A 16,171-nucleotide genomic window follows, 5' to 3' on the forward strand; every position below is an offset into this window, starting at 1 on the left:
GGTGGGTCCACAGCTGCAGCTCGCAGCTCACAGGGGCTGCTAGGCCCAGTAGGGTGTGCTGTTGGATTAAGTTTATTCACACTGGAAAAATGGTGCCTGACTTACATCGCTCTGCATTTTGGCCACGTGGACGGAGTGCATGATCTTAGGGTCATCCTCAATACTGAGAGCGCCAACCATGTGGCCTTTGGCTTTCTCATACTCCTTCTTATACTTTACCTGAAACAAGAGAGAATGGATATATGCATGCAATTAAAAGGACAATTAAAAGTGAGCAACTGTCCAACCCTGAAATAACCACTGAGCTCTAACTTCAAGAGGCGGTGGGTCATAGGGCAAGATGTTATGCAAGATGTTCAGCCCCCTGTGAGAACATACCTAGTAACTGCTTAATCTGTTTTTTTTTTGCATAGAATGCAACCGGCCCCATTTCAATCCCTCTAACATGGCTGTAAAATGCTTGTCCTGATTAGGTACATTCTTTAAGTGCACAACATAAAAGTAGTCCCAGGTGCACACCAGGGCTCACTTACATCGCTGGCAATGTTGGTGTGGGCACGAGCCGCCAGGATTGGAATTGCATCGAACTTCACCTCAAATTTCTTGGCTTTTACTTTCTCCCAGTCATCCTTATAACATTTCTGAAAAAAAGGTCAACATGACATGCTTTTAAAAGCACTGATAGAGATGAAAAAATTTGAGCATAAGGAAAAATTGATATATTTAAACATATGATTGTTCAGAATGCACGCATAACCATATTATTGTTTAAATGAATGAAATTAGAACTTAAATGTTCTCTCAAATGGGGTTGCACTCACATCACTTAGATTGTAGGCGTTGACTCTGGACTGAACAAAGAAGGGGAAATCAGGAGGCAAGGAGTACTTAATTTTTTGCTTTTCATAGTCTTGCTTGTAATTGAGCTGAAATAAAAAAAACACACACACACAGGATGTTAGTCTGCTGCATTCTCCTACATAAGGGACATTCAGTACTGCCCTCTGTCCTTTGATTCATGTTCAGGGGTCTTATGCATCCATTTGGTTCATTTGGCAGGTGTTATATTGGCACCACATTTTAATAATAAAGATTTGTCATCATGGCTTATGTTGTACAATATATAAAGAAGAGGTAACCTCAACTTTTGTTTGTTGCAATATCATTAAGATCAGGCAGTTTCCCTGTATGTTGTTTGGTATTATTATCAAAAGTTTAGATTTTGTATGTTGTTATTTATAACCAGACATAATAATTAGTTACCTGTCTGAGGCAATACCAAATTGAACTCATGTGAAACTTACATCACTAAGCTGTTTGGCGTTAATGGCAGCCTGGACCTGGACTGGAGAGTCTGTGACTTGGGTGAACTTGACCGTGTCTGGGTGCGTCTTATAAAGCTTCTGAAAAGATAAATGGCAGACAACAAAGAGAACAAAGAGCATCACTCAAATTGTCATCAAGGAATGACGTATATCCACATATGAAGAGAAGACCTGCGAAAGAGGTCAGAGCTGAAAGCTCTCCAGGATCCCATTTTAGGATTAAACTCCAATGCTTTTAATTATTTCACACAATGAAAATATTTTTCAGAGACTGTCTGTAAAAACAAGCAATCATAGAAGCTCTTGGTCAAGAAGATGAATGCTAATCAAAGAGAGTTCTTACATCGTTACACTCTCCTAACTTCTTTATGGCTTCATATTCAGGACTTAATGTTTGAGGAAAGTAGCATTTTGTCTTCATGTCTTCATAATCAGCTTTATAATTTTTCTGAAAAAGACAAGAAAAAACACGTAAATTTCTTTAGGGTGCACTTGTATTTGTAAATTTGTATCTAAGGTACATGTCTACATTTATGATTATCGTTATTATAATTTTATCTTTAGTGAGTGCACTGTTTTCAGATTTTATGCAACGCCAGACACCTCTGGCTGGAAAAATGAGTGGCTTCTGAAAACTGAACTATACAGAGTTCTGGAGGTGAGAACGATTTGCACTTACCTCACTCTTGAGCTCCTCCATCTTCTGACAGTGTAGCATGTAGACATCCTCATAGCTGCCAATATAATGTCCCTTTATCTCACGATCATACTTGTCTTTATAATGTAACTGTGAAAGACAGAAAAATGCAATCAGATCACAGCACCACCAAAAATAATCTTTATTGATATTGTTTCTGTATTACGAGAGGCATACTTACATCATTGAAGTTCTTTAACACGCTGTCCATTTTGAACTTGGGGGTATCACAGTAGTTGATACTGGAACCTCTTGTTTTCTCATAGTTATCCTTATAAACTTTCTGTATAGAGAATAAAACACAACAAGCACTGATCATAAGTAAAGCGACATGACTCACATGTCTGATGTTGACTGATGACACAGTTGATGCCAATGACAAGACTCAGATCTTTGACTGTAGGACTCAGTTTACACTTCTGGGAAGTTTCTGATGGTTTATATCTAGTTTCCCTCAACAGAACAGCAGTCAGAACAGCACTTTATTCTTCTAACTTGCACTGCTCCTCATCATTAGACACAGGATTGGTTCTTTTCCAAGACTGGTTAAACAACATTATCATTGCTTAGTATTAGGTTCATAGATAAGGGGCCATAAATGTGATATAATCCACAGGTAATTCCAGAGATTTCATTTCCACCAAGACCAGTGCTACAGCTACCTTTCACACCTCACTGATAATCTTATGAGCGATCAACAAGAGCCCTGTCATTCCTCATGTTCTACTGCCTATCTCTCTGTGAACTGGCCTGTGCAGTACACTAGCATCCTAAGAAGAGATGGAGCAAAAAGCCAGCAGGTTTTTTTGGGATACCACCAGGATACCATGAGGATGTATATCATCATCATAGACATAGCATTTAAATATAGCACAAAGAGCACTAACTTTGCTGAAGGGGTTACATAGTTTGAGTGGCATTGATTTGTCAACACTAATTATTCTGTATGCTATTAAGGGTCATATAATGGAGTATATAAGTAACATCAATTAAAGCCAATACTGACTTTATTCTCCTGTAGAGAGACAAGGGTGTGTGCACAGGGATGGTTGCATAGAGGCATGAATCAACTATAAATGATGAAGCTTTTTTTGAAATCACAAACCCGTGATTGAACTGAAAGGGAGGCTCATTTGGCAAAAACGTACATCACTCAGAATAGTGCCGGCGTATCTCATCTGTCTCAGAAGGGGGTTTTCTGTGGCTGGGAGGACGTTGTAATCAGCATCAGCTTTGGTGTCCTCATAAGCCTTCTTGTAATTGACCTGCAGGACAAGCAGAGAAATAAAACATTATTACTATGGAAATGCACACTGTTGCTCACAGATGCTTATTAATGTTGATACTCACTGTGCTGGCATTGCAGCCAGCCTTCTTGTGTGTGCTGTACTCTGGAGTTTCCGTCTGCATGAAGTAAATCTGGTCTTTGAACTCTTCAAAGTCCGCCGTGTATTTTTTCTGGAGGGGAAACAAAAATAAAGGATGCCATTGTAAAAGCGGGAGGGGACAGGTGGGCATCTAGAGAAAGGAACAGATCAGCTCATTTGAACTAGCTGAGATCCTCATGCAACAAACATAAAGTATGAAGCAAACCCGCACAAAAATATTCAGTTTCACAAAACTACAGACCACTGTAGACAAATTAACCTAGCTAACCTAACTAAGATATGCCATGGCACTATATTTTTTCTGTGGACTCCAGGGTAACACTTACATTGCTGAGGTTGTCCATCGCCATTTTTCCGACAGCCACATCAAAGTACGGCGTCTCACACCACTGGCCTTTAACGTGCTTGTTATAGTCCTCATGGTACTTCAGCTGAAACAGGAAACAGATATGAGAGATCAGGGTAATGGTCAGATATTTTTCTTGTACATTGTAAAAAGTAAAAGACAATAAAAATCTCAGATGATCCATGATGCTCTTGTAAAGAGACTGTGATTTCAACACTATGTCATCATGAGGTTGCTGTGATGTCATGGATGCCTTAGCAGAGGGAACATTTGGGGTAAGTACAGTATTGGGGTGGGGTATGTGTAGTACAGGAGTACAATATAGGGGCAAGCACAGAATGGCGATATATAAAGTATTGGGGAACAGTACATTGCAAAGTGAAATACAGGACTAGATGCACTGGGGTGAGATATGTGTTGTATGGAAGGGTACAGTACAGGGATTAAGACAGCACAGGGGTAAATACAGTGTGGTGGTACAGTATATGGTTTAGGGCAGTACAGGAGTAAGTACAGTATGGAGATACAGTATAGGGGTTTGGGAGGTACGGAGGTAGATACAGTATGGGGGTACAGACAGCACTGGAGTTGGAGTGTTGTACTCACATCACTGCGCTGGGTGAACACTTTTTTGGCCAGTTCCACATCTGGAGGGTCAGCCAGTGAAGTGTACTTGGCCTTTCGCTCGTCGTGACCTTTCTTATACTGTATCTGTGGGAGGCGACATGCAGGAGACGTGTGAGCTGTCAGTTTGCCACTTTTGCAAAAGGGCAGAGGTAGGTTGTGGCATTCGGTTGTGGCTGGTAGGGAGTACTCACATCACTGATGATCTCCTGGGCCTTTGCCACACGGCGGAGCTCAGGGCTGTCGCTGTAGGGGTAGTACATGGTCTTATCCTCGTCCCATGACTCCGTGTACAGTTTCTGTGTGAACAACCAGACACAAGCATCCATTTTGCATTCCGTCTCACCAATAACCAACATGGCAATTTAAAAGTATAATTTGTACCCTTAAGGTTTTGCTGCATATGCACATGGAAATACTATTATGAGCTGGATTATTATAATGAGCACTAGATTATAAATGAAAAAAGCAATGTGCAAACGCAATGTGAAAAGCATCAGAATCTTAAAAAAGATTTTAGCTTCTTCTGGTAGAAAATGGCTGTCATTCAAGGTAGCACCATTACTGCACTATGCCCTTTGTGAGCAATACCTTGCTGTAGTTGGCAGCATTCTTCACTGCCAGGACCAGCTCTGGGGCATCTGGGGGGAGCAGGTACCTGTCCTTAGTCTCTTCCCAGTTTTGCTTGTACAGAACCTACAGCACACCAGCACATTTACTGTCACATTACTCAACAGAGTAACAAACATGTCCACTGGCACTCTACTCCACACGGTGGCTTTTTACTTCCATTCTGTGAACAACACTGACACACTACCACACTCCAACACACACCAATACGTTTACAGTCCAATACAGATCAACATATTCACTGCCACACTGCAGAACATAGTTATGTACATTTACAGTTACATGGTTATCTCTCTTTATTATCTCTCTATTTCAACAAACTCCTACCAGTAAAATAATGTTTAGTATAACATGTTTAGTATAGGCTATGAGAAACTCAAAGAAGTTCTCAGTGAATCATGCTGATGTACAAAATCCAGAATCACTTACCTTGCTGACCAGGTCATTGACATGCTTTGCGTGAACAATTTCTCTGGCCTCGCCATCGTAGTTGCACTCCTTCTGAGATCTCAAACCATCTATGCGATATTTCACCTTTAAGGCAGAAGAATAGACCAGGAATCAATCAGGAACCTATAACCTGCAACTAAATACCTTTGCAGAAAATAAACCGAGCCAGGCATGTGCTATGGATTGTATCTTTTGAGTAATAAATGTGAAGTTATGGTCTTAAAAATAAGCTAATTCCACAGAGATATCCCTTGATCCGAAGTGGTATGTAAAATGGATGTGTAAAAATCTGTTTCTGAGGTGGCTGGTGGGGGTATTTTTGCAGGATGTACACACCTCACTCAGCTGCTCCTGCGCCTTCTTAATCCTGATCATCTCAGGGGTGTCAGACGTGATTTCATAGGGCTGGCCTTTGGTCTTGTCATAGGTCTCGCGGTACTTGTTCTACAAGGCCGATGGAACAACACCAAAAAAACAACAAAAACAAAAACAGAAGATCAGGTTTGAGGATCACTTGAATAGGGAAGGACAAGGACAGGTGTGCTGGATCCAGGGGGTGGTGGGGACAAGCAGCTTACATGGCTGAAGAGGTCCATCATCTTCTTGCTGTGGGCCAGGTAGGGAGTCATAAACTTGGAGGTGTCCACCTTCACCCTCTTCCTCACCTTTCTTGTAGGGAGTTCCCCTGTCTTCTCCTGAGGAGAAAGCAGTGATTAAGAACCATCGTGTGGCGTATGACAGACACAGATACCAACAACAACTCTGATGCAAAACCACAAACACAGTGATAAAAACATGGCATGGAGGTAAATATTAAGTGCTTCTACTTAGCAAGATAAATATCAACTGCTATATTCTTACAGTAAAAAACAATGTGTCCATCTTAGCATTTATGTAAAGAATTCATCCACATACTTCCAACAGTAAGCCATAACTCAAAACTGAAACTGAACTCAAAAATAGAGCAAAGGCTGCAGAAATACACTGGATTTACATGGTAAATAGGGACTGAACAATTATGTTCCTCATGTAATAAATGTATTATTATAATTGTGTTATGATCATCTTTACTTACCCATAACAGCTAACCAAATATAAAAAAGACATTTAAAACAATTCATCACATCACGTAAACATGGCAAATTTTGTCACTTGTTCTGTGCATTAGTACCTCAGAAGTGGATACACAGCAAGACTGCAACACAAGATTGGTAACACAGTAAATGGAGCAGCAGCCATTTTGAGATGCCAGCAGCAGAGAATGTTAGTGTGATTAGACCATGAATGCAAGGGACCAGGTTAGCAAAAACAACCTCCTGCTCTTATACCAGCAGACCAATCAAAGCAGACAAGGAAATGACTGAGCGCAACCACGCTGAATGCACCTTCAGCTCATGTGCAGACACCACGTTGCTAGCATTAGAGCTTACTAAGCTACATAACAGCATTCTGTTTTGGTAATGATCTGAGACGTTTGCGAGTAGTAGCTGGTTTTGTGACTAGCGTCCATGTAGCTGGAGAGCTAGGGTGTGCCCTGCTGTGAGAATGACAGACAGCCATAAAATAATTTAAGCCTTGCGTGAGAATTCAATCGATGCGTTTTATTATTTTTAAGTAATGTCCTCAAATGTATGGTGTAAAGGTAGACCCAAAACCAGCCCCACTCAGCACAAAGCACATTCTGTAAGCAGCAAAGAAGCATCATTTTCAGCATTGTGAGAATCCTTCATTTACCTCTGAAACCCATGTTTGCGTAATGGTCTGCGTTGGACCCTCCTCAAAATACTATAAATATAGGACAAACTCCAGTCATTCAGAATGAGGATAAAGAATAAGAACAATTAATATGCTACTGCATATTGTGATTTTTCCAGCTCTGATGCACAGAGGGCATTAGTGTAGAGGTTTGTTTCCCGAGCGACTATACCAGCCACTTTACAGGTCTGTGTCATAGCCCTGAACACTGAGGAATCAGATATAGTCCTTACAGACTCAGAAGTATTCAAATATTCCTGGAGATATTGACTTACACAGAAGTCTCACTTCACATCTCTGTTATCAAAATATCTTTGTTGATGAAGATGCAAAACAAAGCTTTTCTGACCCATTATCTTGCATGCGCTGCGCTACCTGAACTTCATGCTTATTGGTGCCATGTGTCTGATCTACATTAATTCATATTCAAAGTGTAATATTAATAGACACTAGTTAATAGTAGAAAATGAATCACACGTTTAAGCTCTTGGAGAGGGTAATCTTATAGTCAATGTGGATACAGATACCACTAACCAGTTACTTTTGAGTGACAGAAGCCCTGGGGAATATCTGGTTGCTTGATGACTTTATGCTTGATGTAATTATTTATCAATCCACTGTGACTCTCATTGCAGGCTTACGAATAGGTTTCCAAAACAGCTTAAAATAGCGATGAGCTATTTGGGCTGTAAGGCCCACCAAAATGTTTATATACACAATATACAGTGCCATGGATAATTACATAGAGATGAGACATGTCATGTCATTGGACATGATGTCACATTACAAATGAACTTACAAAAAAAATTTAAAGTAGCTTCATAAATGAACAAGTACATTGATAACCAATAAGACCTCACTGATGGGGACTGCTTGGATATTTATTGGTAGTTCCAAAAGGGATTTTGAAAGTAGCAAGAAAGTCCACCATTCAACAGCATCATTGTTCATTGTTTCCAACATACTCTGTGATTAGTGGAACACCTTTCTGGAGATATCACAATCATATCCTTATTGTATTATACCTGCATGCTGGCAGGAAGTGAGTGGCTGCAGATTACGCCTTTAAGAGCTGTTATTTTAGACAATATTCCACTCTGAAAACTGACCTACAGAGCAGGATGCTTGCTGCCTGCAGCCTGCACCTATTTTAACTTTATGACTCTGAACGATGCTGGTGGCATTTTAGCACTCTCCATTTCAGAACCTGACACTGATGATGGGACAGTCCGCAAAAAACCTCCAAATGTCCCTGCTTCCTCTGCACCGTGCAAGGCTATGACACAGAGGCTGCGCTGCCAGAGCTGAAAACTCTAACACACTTTGATTCACAATATGCCAGATGTAAGGGGCTTCTGCCTTTTCATCTATGGAACTGCAGAGACACGAACGCACAAACACATGCGTTCTCTTGCCAGTTGAATCATGTTCCACCACTGCGTCCACTTGCAAATGAGGAGAGATACAGTTCTGCAAACTGCCAGGTGTGTGTCTGCCTGTAGGTCTGTGTGTTTATGCCTACAGGTGTATGAGTCTGCCTGTAGGTGTGTGTGTTTATGCCTACAGGGGCATGGGTCTGCCTGTAGTTGTGTGTGGTTATGCCTACAGGGGCATGGGTCTGCCTGTAGTTGTGTGTTTATGCCTACAGGGGCATGGGTCTGTCTGTAGTTGTGTGTTTATGCCTACAGGGACATGGGTCTGTCTGTAGTTGTGTGTGTTTATGCCTACAGGGACATGGGTCTGTCTGTAGTTGTGTGTGTTTATGCCTACAGGGGCATGGGTCTGTCTGTAGTTGTGTGTTTATGCCTACAGGTGTATTAGTCTGCCTGTAATTGTGTGTTTATGCCTACAGGGGCATGGGTCTGCCTGTAGTTGTGTGTTTATGCCTACAGGTGTATTAGTCTGCCTGTAGTTGTGTGTTTATGCCTACAGGTGTACGAGTCTGCCTGTACTTGTGTGTTTATGCCCACAGGGGCATGGGTCTGCCTGTAGGTGTGTGTGTGTGTGTGTTTATTTATTTGTTAAATTTAATGCATTGGCAATAATGTGATTTTTTTTCAAATATTTAATTTTGAATATTTGAGAGATGGCAGCTCTTTGGAAAGAAAGAGGAAAGAGAGAAGTTTACGGAGGGAAATAGAACAACTCTGAAGACAGCCCTGTAGATTTCACAGTTTATTCCACAGTTGTTTTTTCCTTCTCCCTCACCCTCACCTCTGCACCCCCCCCCCCTCCAATAGCACCTCCCAGCCTCCCTACCAGACTGCAGAAGTGAGAGATCAATGCAATGACCTCACAGACTGTGATTTACTGCAAATGCCTTCTCGTCTGACTGCTCCCTGCTTTGCAAAAGAGTTCCATTTCCATATTAGTATCCCAGCCAGGACCTGCCCCTCTCCCTGGTTCCACTTTAGTATCCCTGCCGGGACCTGTCCCCTCTCCCTGGGTCCACTCTAGTATCCCTGCTGGGACCTGTCCCCTCTCCCTGGGTCCATATTAATATCCCTACCACCACCTGTTGCTGCTCTATGGGAACTGGTCCCACTGAAAATATTCTCCAGAAAAATCCAAAAGAAGTGCATTATTTGAGTGATAATCCATTCACAGCATCTGATAATGAAGTGTCCTATCCACTGGATAGCAGAGAATCAGCATGATACACTATTGAATATACCCACACCTCAGCATACCTATTATGTATGTTTGTGCCAGATTCATTTTAGGCAAGATATGTAGAAAAACTCTGGTACTGCAGTTCCATAGATTCAGAAAGACAAGCCATAATACTGTACATTAAAAACAATCAATCCCATGAAACCAGAAACAAATGCTAAAAATGGAAGAGTTTGTCTTAAGTACAAGTAAGTAAGTAAGAGTGTTTCTCTCCAATGTATGGGTCCAAAATATGTCACAATGGTGTAATAGCAGAAAACTAATGGCATTGAGTCAGAAAACATTATCTGGACACAAAGCATGTGAAAGGGTAGCTTTTCCAGAGCTGTTACAGAATCCTGGAACAGTGTGTAGCTGAAGGTAAAGGCATGTACAGTAATGTGTAATCTTGGACTACAGTTCTACTTTGACTTTAGAATAAAAAAAGAAGAAAAAAAAACAGATTAGGATTTCTAAAAATAGCTTCCTGGGTGATCTGCTTTGTACATGGGAGTGTTACTTCGCTGAAAATGAATATATTAGCAAAAATAAAAAAATAAATAGAATAATTAATAGATATTTATTTGGTAGTGATGTAATATTAGGTCATATTTTTTTAATCAAGTAAGTATTAGTGTTAAGATGCAAGTACCATATGTAAGTTCCACTTATATATATATATATATATATATATATATATACATATACATATACATATACATATACATATACATATATATAAAATAATAAACAAACAAAAGTATGAGGCTAAATTTTAACCCTTTTTAATGAGGAAATAAGAGATTAAACTGTTAACTTTCTGCTTTCACTCTTCCATTTAGCATTTGTTCAGAAGCATATCTGAATAAAATGAAAGAACTGTAAAAAAACACACATTATATTTGCACAAGTATACAGACGAAACAAAACAGCTGTGAACTTTTAGGGAAAGAGCAGGAAAGGCACAGTTGCTAATAGTGAGACAAGTGTTTATAAATAAACTCATTACTTGTTTCAGAGTCTCATTTCATAGAGACTGACCACTACTGTGTAAATAAATACTGTCAACAATTATATGTAATTGGGTAGCCTAGACTGTTGAATCCTGTCATTTTACGAGTAAGGCTGTTGTAAAATGCTTTAATATGGCTTCATACCATAGATTAAATTTGTGTGTGTATTTTTTATTTTTTATTTTTTTTTTACTGCTTCTCAGTTTTTAATGGTGATTTCACTTGCGGCAGGCATTAATTCAAAATTTACTCAAAATGATTTACTCCAGAAAGTTGCCTACAAGGGGAAATATTCTGGAATGGAATGGAATTAACTGGTAATAAACCCTTCACCCCGGAAATGAAGTTTACAATAACGGTTCTAACATTCATTGAGGTATATTTTGTATGGTATGTACAAACAGAAATGTCAGATAAACATTTTCCTGAATTCCATCTATCTTTTGGCTTTTGTGCATAAAGTCGAGTGTTAGCTGAAGGTATAAGTGTCTCTTTATGTGTATGGAGGTCATCATCAAATGCTGATATGGGTCTGGGGAAACTGGGAGATCTAGTAGAAATGAAAAAAGTGCCAGATGTTTTATATAAGAAGTGATTTACGTCAGGGTGGATGCTTGTCTGCATGAAAAAAGACGCCATACTGAAACAGGATCTAACTTTCTCGCAGAAGCCTGGTTTGTGAAATGCTGACCTGGAAATTATCAGGAGTCAGCTATTCATAGGTCACTCATACCTGCGGGCATAGCTTACCTACAGTACCAGGGTTCGAGTGAGGCACAGTCTGAGGCCCAAATTATTGCCCTACATTCTGTATCATAATCATATGAAAAGGTGACAAGTGTATGTGCCTGTGATGTGGAGGGATACGCTGGACAGAGAAAGAAAACTCACCTCTATAAGCTCTTCCTCAAACTCATCATACTCTTCCTCTATTTCTTCAGTCTGCATGATTATGCAGCTTCAGAGACTCTAAAAAGATAAAAGACATTAAGCTGTATTCCTCTTTTCACAGGATAAGAACACACGGCTGCATTTGTACAAGTCCTGGAGGCTACAGAATGATCTTCCTTTCTAATGTAAAGGGGAAATATCGGGTGACTTATACTGTAGGGATTTTAAAATGATTTCAAAGTTCATTAATTACAATTCAAACAGCAAGCATGAATCCTTCTATAACGTTTCATTTATTGCTTGATAGAGAATTAATGCAGAATTATGAATGATGGAGATATTTAAGTTTAAAAACCAAAACGGCATTAAAAAGAATGCAGGGATGCTGATGGATTAAATGACAGAACTTACCGTTAAGGTGAAAAAAAAAATCCAAAAACTTTTTTTCCAGCAGCTTTACAGTAAGGAAGCTGCTCTCTTTCCATCCACCAAGGGTCCCAACAAGTTTATTCCACTTTTGTGTTCCAGCAGTTCTTCAAACCTAAGAAAATTAATAAATTAATAAATTGTTCAATTACTGCTAAAGAAAAACACCAGAGAATCCACTGGGGAAAAAAGTGTAAATTGACTGAATTGAGTTGGAATGCTGTCTGAAGCCGGAGGCTTTGACACCCAAAACCTCAGGATCTGCAGCTCGGGGTGAAGGGCCCTGACAGCTGCCCCAGGGACCCTCAGATATTTGTCGTGTCAGCTAATGCCAGTGCCTGATTGGACGGCCTTCTTTAGCAGGGTGAGCTTCAATGCCTTCTGAGGCTGCAGGTTAAATATAGGAACGTTCTCCACTCCCTTTTTTAGGACCAGTCGCAGGCATTCCCTTCAAAAATGATGAATTCACTCATTTCTCAAAAATTAAAAAGATGAAAACAAGGGACAAGGGGGATTAATAAAATCCTGCCCGCTTTTGCGTAGGTTAGGGGCATGCCAGGCGGGCGTCGGCAGTGACCCAGGGTGACCTGCACCTTCCCAAGAGCGGTTGCCGCGCCGATAACGAGATCGGGCCTCATCAAGGGCACCTTTAGTGAGCTTTTTCTTTTCTTTTCTTTTCCAGTGATTTCCAAACCCAGGCCATGCAGAGAAAAAGCACAGAAGAGAAAAAGGAGATTGCTCTTACCAGTGATCCTAAGGTTAAAAGGTTTCTCACACCCCCAGAGCCTCCACAGCTCTTCCCTCCAGAGAAACTGTGGGCAAGAGCAGCAGGCCACCCCTGCTTCACAGTTATCATGTGGTCCCATGGGCCAATCAGAGAGTGGCTCTCTCGGGTTTCAGGGGGCTAAATATACCAAGTTAACACCTGCTCAGCAAATCCATGAAGAAAGGAATATTAGGGAAAACTATCAGGGGCCTATTAGACTTGTTAGCAGAAATCCAAACACACGTACACAACACAAAGCAAGATATATGGCATTTAATGAGTGTCAGTACAGCAGTACAGCTTGGTTCGGTTTTCTGGCTGAAACTTCAAGACCAAGGTACACTGAGAACCTCTGAGGTGAACCTACAGGGGTTTAACTGGAACCAGAGCCACCTAGGAACGGGGGAACATGAAATCTGTAAGGACAACTTACTGTCCTCAGTGCTTACAGCAGTCTGGATATCTCTCTCCCTCCCTCTCTTGCTCTCTCTCTCTCTCTCTCTACCTTATTCTCTCTCTTTCTTTCTCACAGTTCATTTGATTTCAATGGCACTTTTTCTCTCTCTTCTCCATTTGGTCTTTTTCTTCCCTCTGCCTCTCTGTGATTCTCGTAAGCATCGATGTACAGTGTAACTGGAGAGGACAGGCCTTTGTAGTGATAACTGTCATAATAGTCACTGTACAGTGTAACTGGAGGGGACAGGCTTTCGTAGTGATAACTGTCATAATACTCACTGTACAGTGGAACTGGAGAGGACAGGCTTTTGAAATGATGACTGTCATAATAGTCACTGTGTAGTGTAACAGGAGAGAACAGTCGTGTACAGTAAAAACTTCCTCTGTGCACATGTCGACAGCTGCCCTCTCTAATCTGACCCTTTGAAAAATACCTCAAGGGTGAAGTAAATAGAAAGCTGACTGTTCTCTGTTCTAATGGCAGTGAGCATGGAAGTCCCCAAACATTTCTTCCCTGTGTGAACAGCTTCCTGTGATCAGAAGCCTGAGCTTCATCTGTGAATGTATGCTGAAGAGCCGATCTGCATGGTTTAATCTCACAGTCCAAAGTTTACATGCACGTGTGCCATTAACTGATTTGTAGCAGACAATACAACAAAATAACACATACAGCAATGAGATTGGACAGCAGTGTAGGAAAACTGTGGTGGTAACACAAATCAGAATATATTTCTATTTAAAAGTAAATTGATTTGTTTGAAAGAACATTTTTCAGTGCTTGTTAAAAACAATATTAGGAATATTCATGGTATATACGGTAAGTATAGTCTGCATCAGTGGCCAAAGAATCTGACTTTGTGAACTAATAATGCATTTTTCTTTGAACAAATATTTAGTCCTTTTTCAGAAGGGTGTACGGTAACGTTAATGTACAGTATGTGGTGTTGCTGGGCCAGTCGGGGGGAATCTTCCCTCTGGTCAAATAACACCAAGTGCAGTGATGTGGACATTGTGCTGTACGACACACTGTATTTCCAATGAAACATTAAACCGAGGTCCCGACTCACAGTCATTAAAAAATCTGACATTTATTACAAAAACTAGGGGGGACCCTGTTGTCATGGCTAAGTTCCCCAGCTGGCTCTCTCAACCTTCCATATGATCATCTCCCAGTTTAATAGGCTAAAAACCTTTCTCCTTCAACCCTCCTCCACCTCAGCTGATGAGCAATGAGCATTCTGGCACAAAATATCTGCTGTGCATCACCCAGGTGGATGCTACACATTGGTTGTGGTTGAGTAGGGCATTGCCCTCATCACTGTAAAGAAAGCACTAAGAAAAAGATTTAGAAAAAGCACTATATAAATGCAAGCTATTATTCTTTTTTTTTTGTAGTAGTAGTAGTAGTAGTAGTAGTAGTAGTATTAATAGTAATATTATAAAGCGCATCTGTTAACAACACACTGTGTGGACCAGTGTGGTCATCTGGGAGAAACAACCTCCACATACAGTCTGGACTCACTAAGCAAACAGCTGTGGTGCAGTGAGTGTGAATTACAGCGCATCATGAATTTTCTTGTGAGGCTGCTCTGTTCTCTCTCTCCTGTCTCTTTTTCCTCCCTGCTTGACTGTCACGTCAACACAGGGGACAAGTGGCAGCCAGGATGGGGGGGGGGCGGGGGGAGTTGGGGGTCGGTGGAATCTGAATAGCAGTGACAGCTGTGGCTCATTTTCACATTGCTGCAGACACACACACACACAGAGTGACTGAGGACTGCCCCTTTTGCAAATAGGGGTTTGGGCATCTAAAAAATGCAGAATCCTGCTTTGAAGATTTCAAGTCCCCTTGAATGGTTGTGGTGGGATTAGACATGCATACACAAACACTTACTGTATAATCTCTCTCTATCTCTCTCTCTCTCTCTCTCTCTCTCTCACACACACACGCGTGCCCGCGCGCGCACACACACTCACTCAGGCTTACCTTCTCTCGCACACTCGCTGCAGTCCCAGGCGGGATGTTTTTAGATTCCAGCTCCGTGACTTGGCCTCCAGGTTGCTGTTGACTTGATGAGGAGTAATGGCCCATCTTATTTACAGAACTTTAGGTCATATCAGCTGTTCTGTTCTGGCCAATTACTTCACATTTGCATTATTCATATTCGGCATGTAAGATCCTGATTGATCTCCCCACAATCACCAACTGTGAGGATTATATAAATAAGTCTCATCTGCACTCTTTTAAATTGAAGGGCTGACTAAACTGTGCATCCAAAACTGGGGAAAAAGCAAAACACGGGGCTTCAAATAAGTGATGTACTGTAAACCTGAAATACAAGCTATGTTCTTATACTCAGCATAAGAACATCTGTGCAGTCGATTTCAATGGTGACGGATAAACCTGTGCTCTCAAATCTCTGTTGTCCCCCTCTAGTGGTCACAAACAGTGCCAAGTTGTTCTTTTATTATTCTTGCACACTCATCTTTCACTCACTCTCTCTCTTGCTCACACACACACACACACACACACACATACTACATCCCCCTGGGCACATTATATACAAGATTTGCCATTGAAAAAAGAGAATAGTTTTCTGAGCATTATCCACACGCACAATAGTGACAGTCCTCTGAGTGGAACAGCGAGAGTTAAATATCATGAAATAGAAACAAGAGATTGTAATTCTAGTTAAATTTAACCAAAAACCAAATACTCAGTCCAGCCATGTTTTAAATAGCTTCAGTGATTAAT

At 40.9% G+C, this 16,171-nt stretch overlaps 1 protein-coding gene across 8 annotated transcripts in view; it reads right to left on the reverse strand.

Moving 5' to 3' along the window:
- Window positions 1-13,030, reverse strand: part of LOC135240565 (nebulin-like) — a 75,166-nt gene extending 62,136 nt beyond the window's left edge. For 7 of the 8 annotated variants that reach the window (XM_064310180.1, XM_064310179.1, XM_064310176.1 and 4 more), the window contains exons 1-20: window positions 12,943-13,030; window positions 12,183-12,312; window positions 11,772-11,849; window positions 7,195-7,245; window positions 6,039-6,155; window positions 5,797-5,904; window positions 5,440-5,544; window positions 4,972-5,076; window positions 4,575-4,679; window positions 4,363-4,467; window positions 3,737-3,841; window positions 3,373-3,480; window positions 3,171-3,287; window positions 2,204-2,305; window positions 2,005-2,112; window positions 1,669-1,773; window positions 1,305-1,403; window positions 822-926; window positions 534-641; window positions 106-219 (exon numbers count right to left, since the gene is read on the reverse strand). In XM_064310180.1, coding sequence (XP_064166250.1) covers window positions 106-219; window positions 534-641; window positions 822-926; window positions 1,305-1,403; window positions 1,669-1,773; window positions 2,005-2,112; window positions 2,204-2,305; window positions 3,171-3,287; window positions 3,373-3,480; window positions 3,737-3,841; window positions 4,363-4,467; window positions 4,575-4,679; window positions 4,972-5,076; window positions 5,440-5,544; window positions 5,797-5,904; window positions 6,039-6,155; window positions 7,195-7,245; window positions 11,772-11,828 — 1,824 coding nt within the window. In that variant the 5' untranslated portion in view covers window positions 11,829-11,849; window positions 12,183-12,312; window positions 12,943-13,030. The remainder of the gene's footprint in view (window positions 1-105; window positions 220-533; window positions 642-821; window positions 927-1,304; window positions 1,404-1,668; window positions 1,774-2,004; window positions 2,113-2,203; window positions 2,306-3,170; window positions 3,288-3,372; window positions 3,481-3,736; window positions 3,842-4,362; window positions 4,468-4,574; window positions 4,680-4,971; window positions 5,077-5,439; window positions 5,545-5,796; window positions 5,905-6,038; window positions 6,156-7,194; window positions 7,246-11,771; window positions 11,850-12,182; window positions 12,313-12,942) is intronic. The other variant, XM_064310175.1, reaches the window with a different exon arrangement.
- Window positions 13,031-16,171: the final 3,141 nt, after the last annotated feature.

Source organism: Anguilla rostrata, chromosome 15 (genome assembly GCF_018555375.3).
Source record: "Anguilla rostrata isolate EN2019 chromosome 15, ASM1855537v3, whole genome shotgun sequence".
Lineage (NCBI taxonomy): Eukaryota > Metazoa > Chordata > Actinopteri > Anguilliformes > Anguillidae > Anguilla > Anguilla rostrata.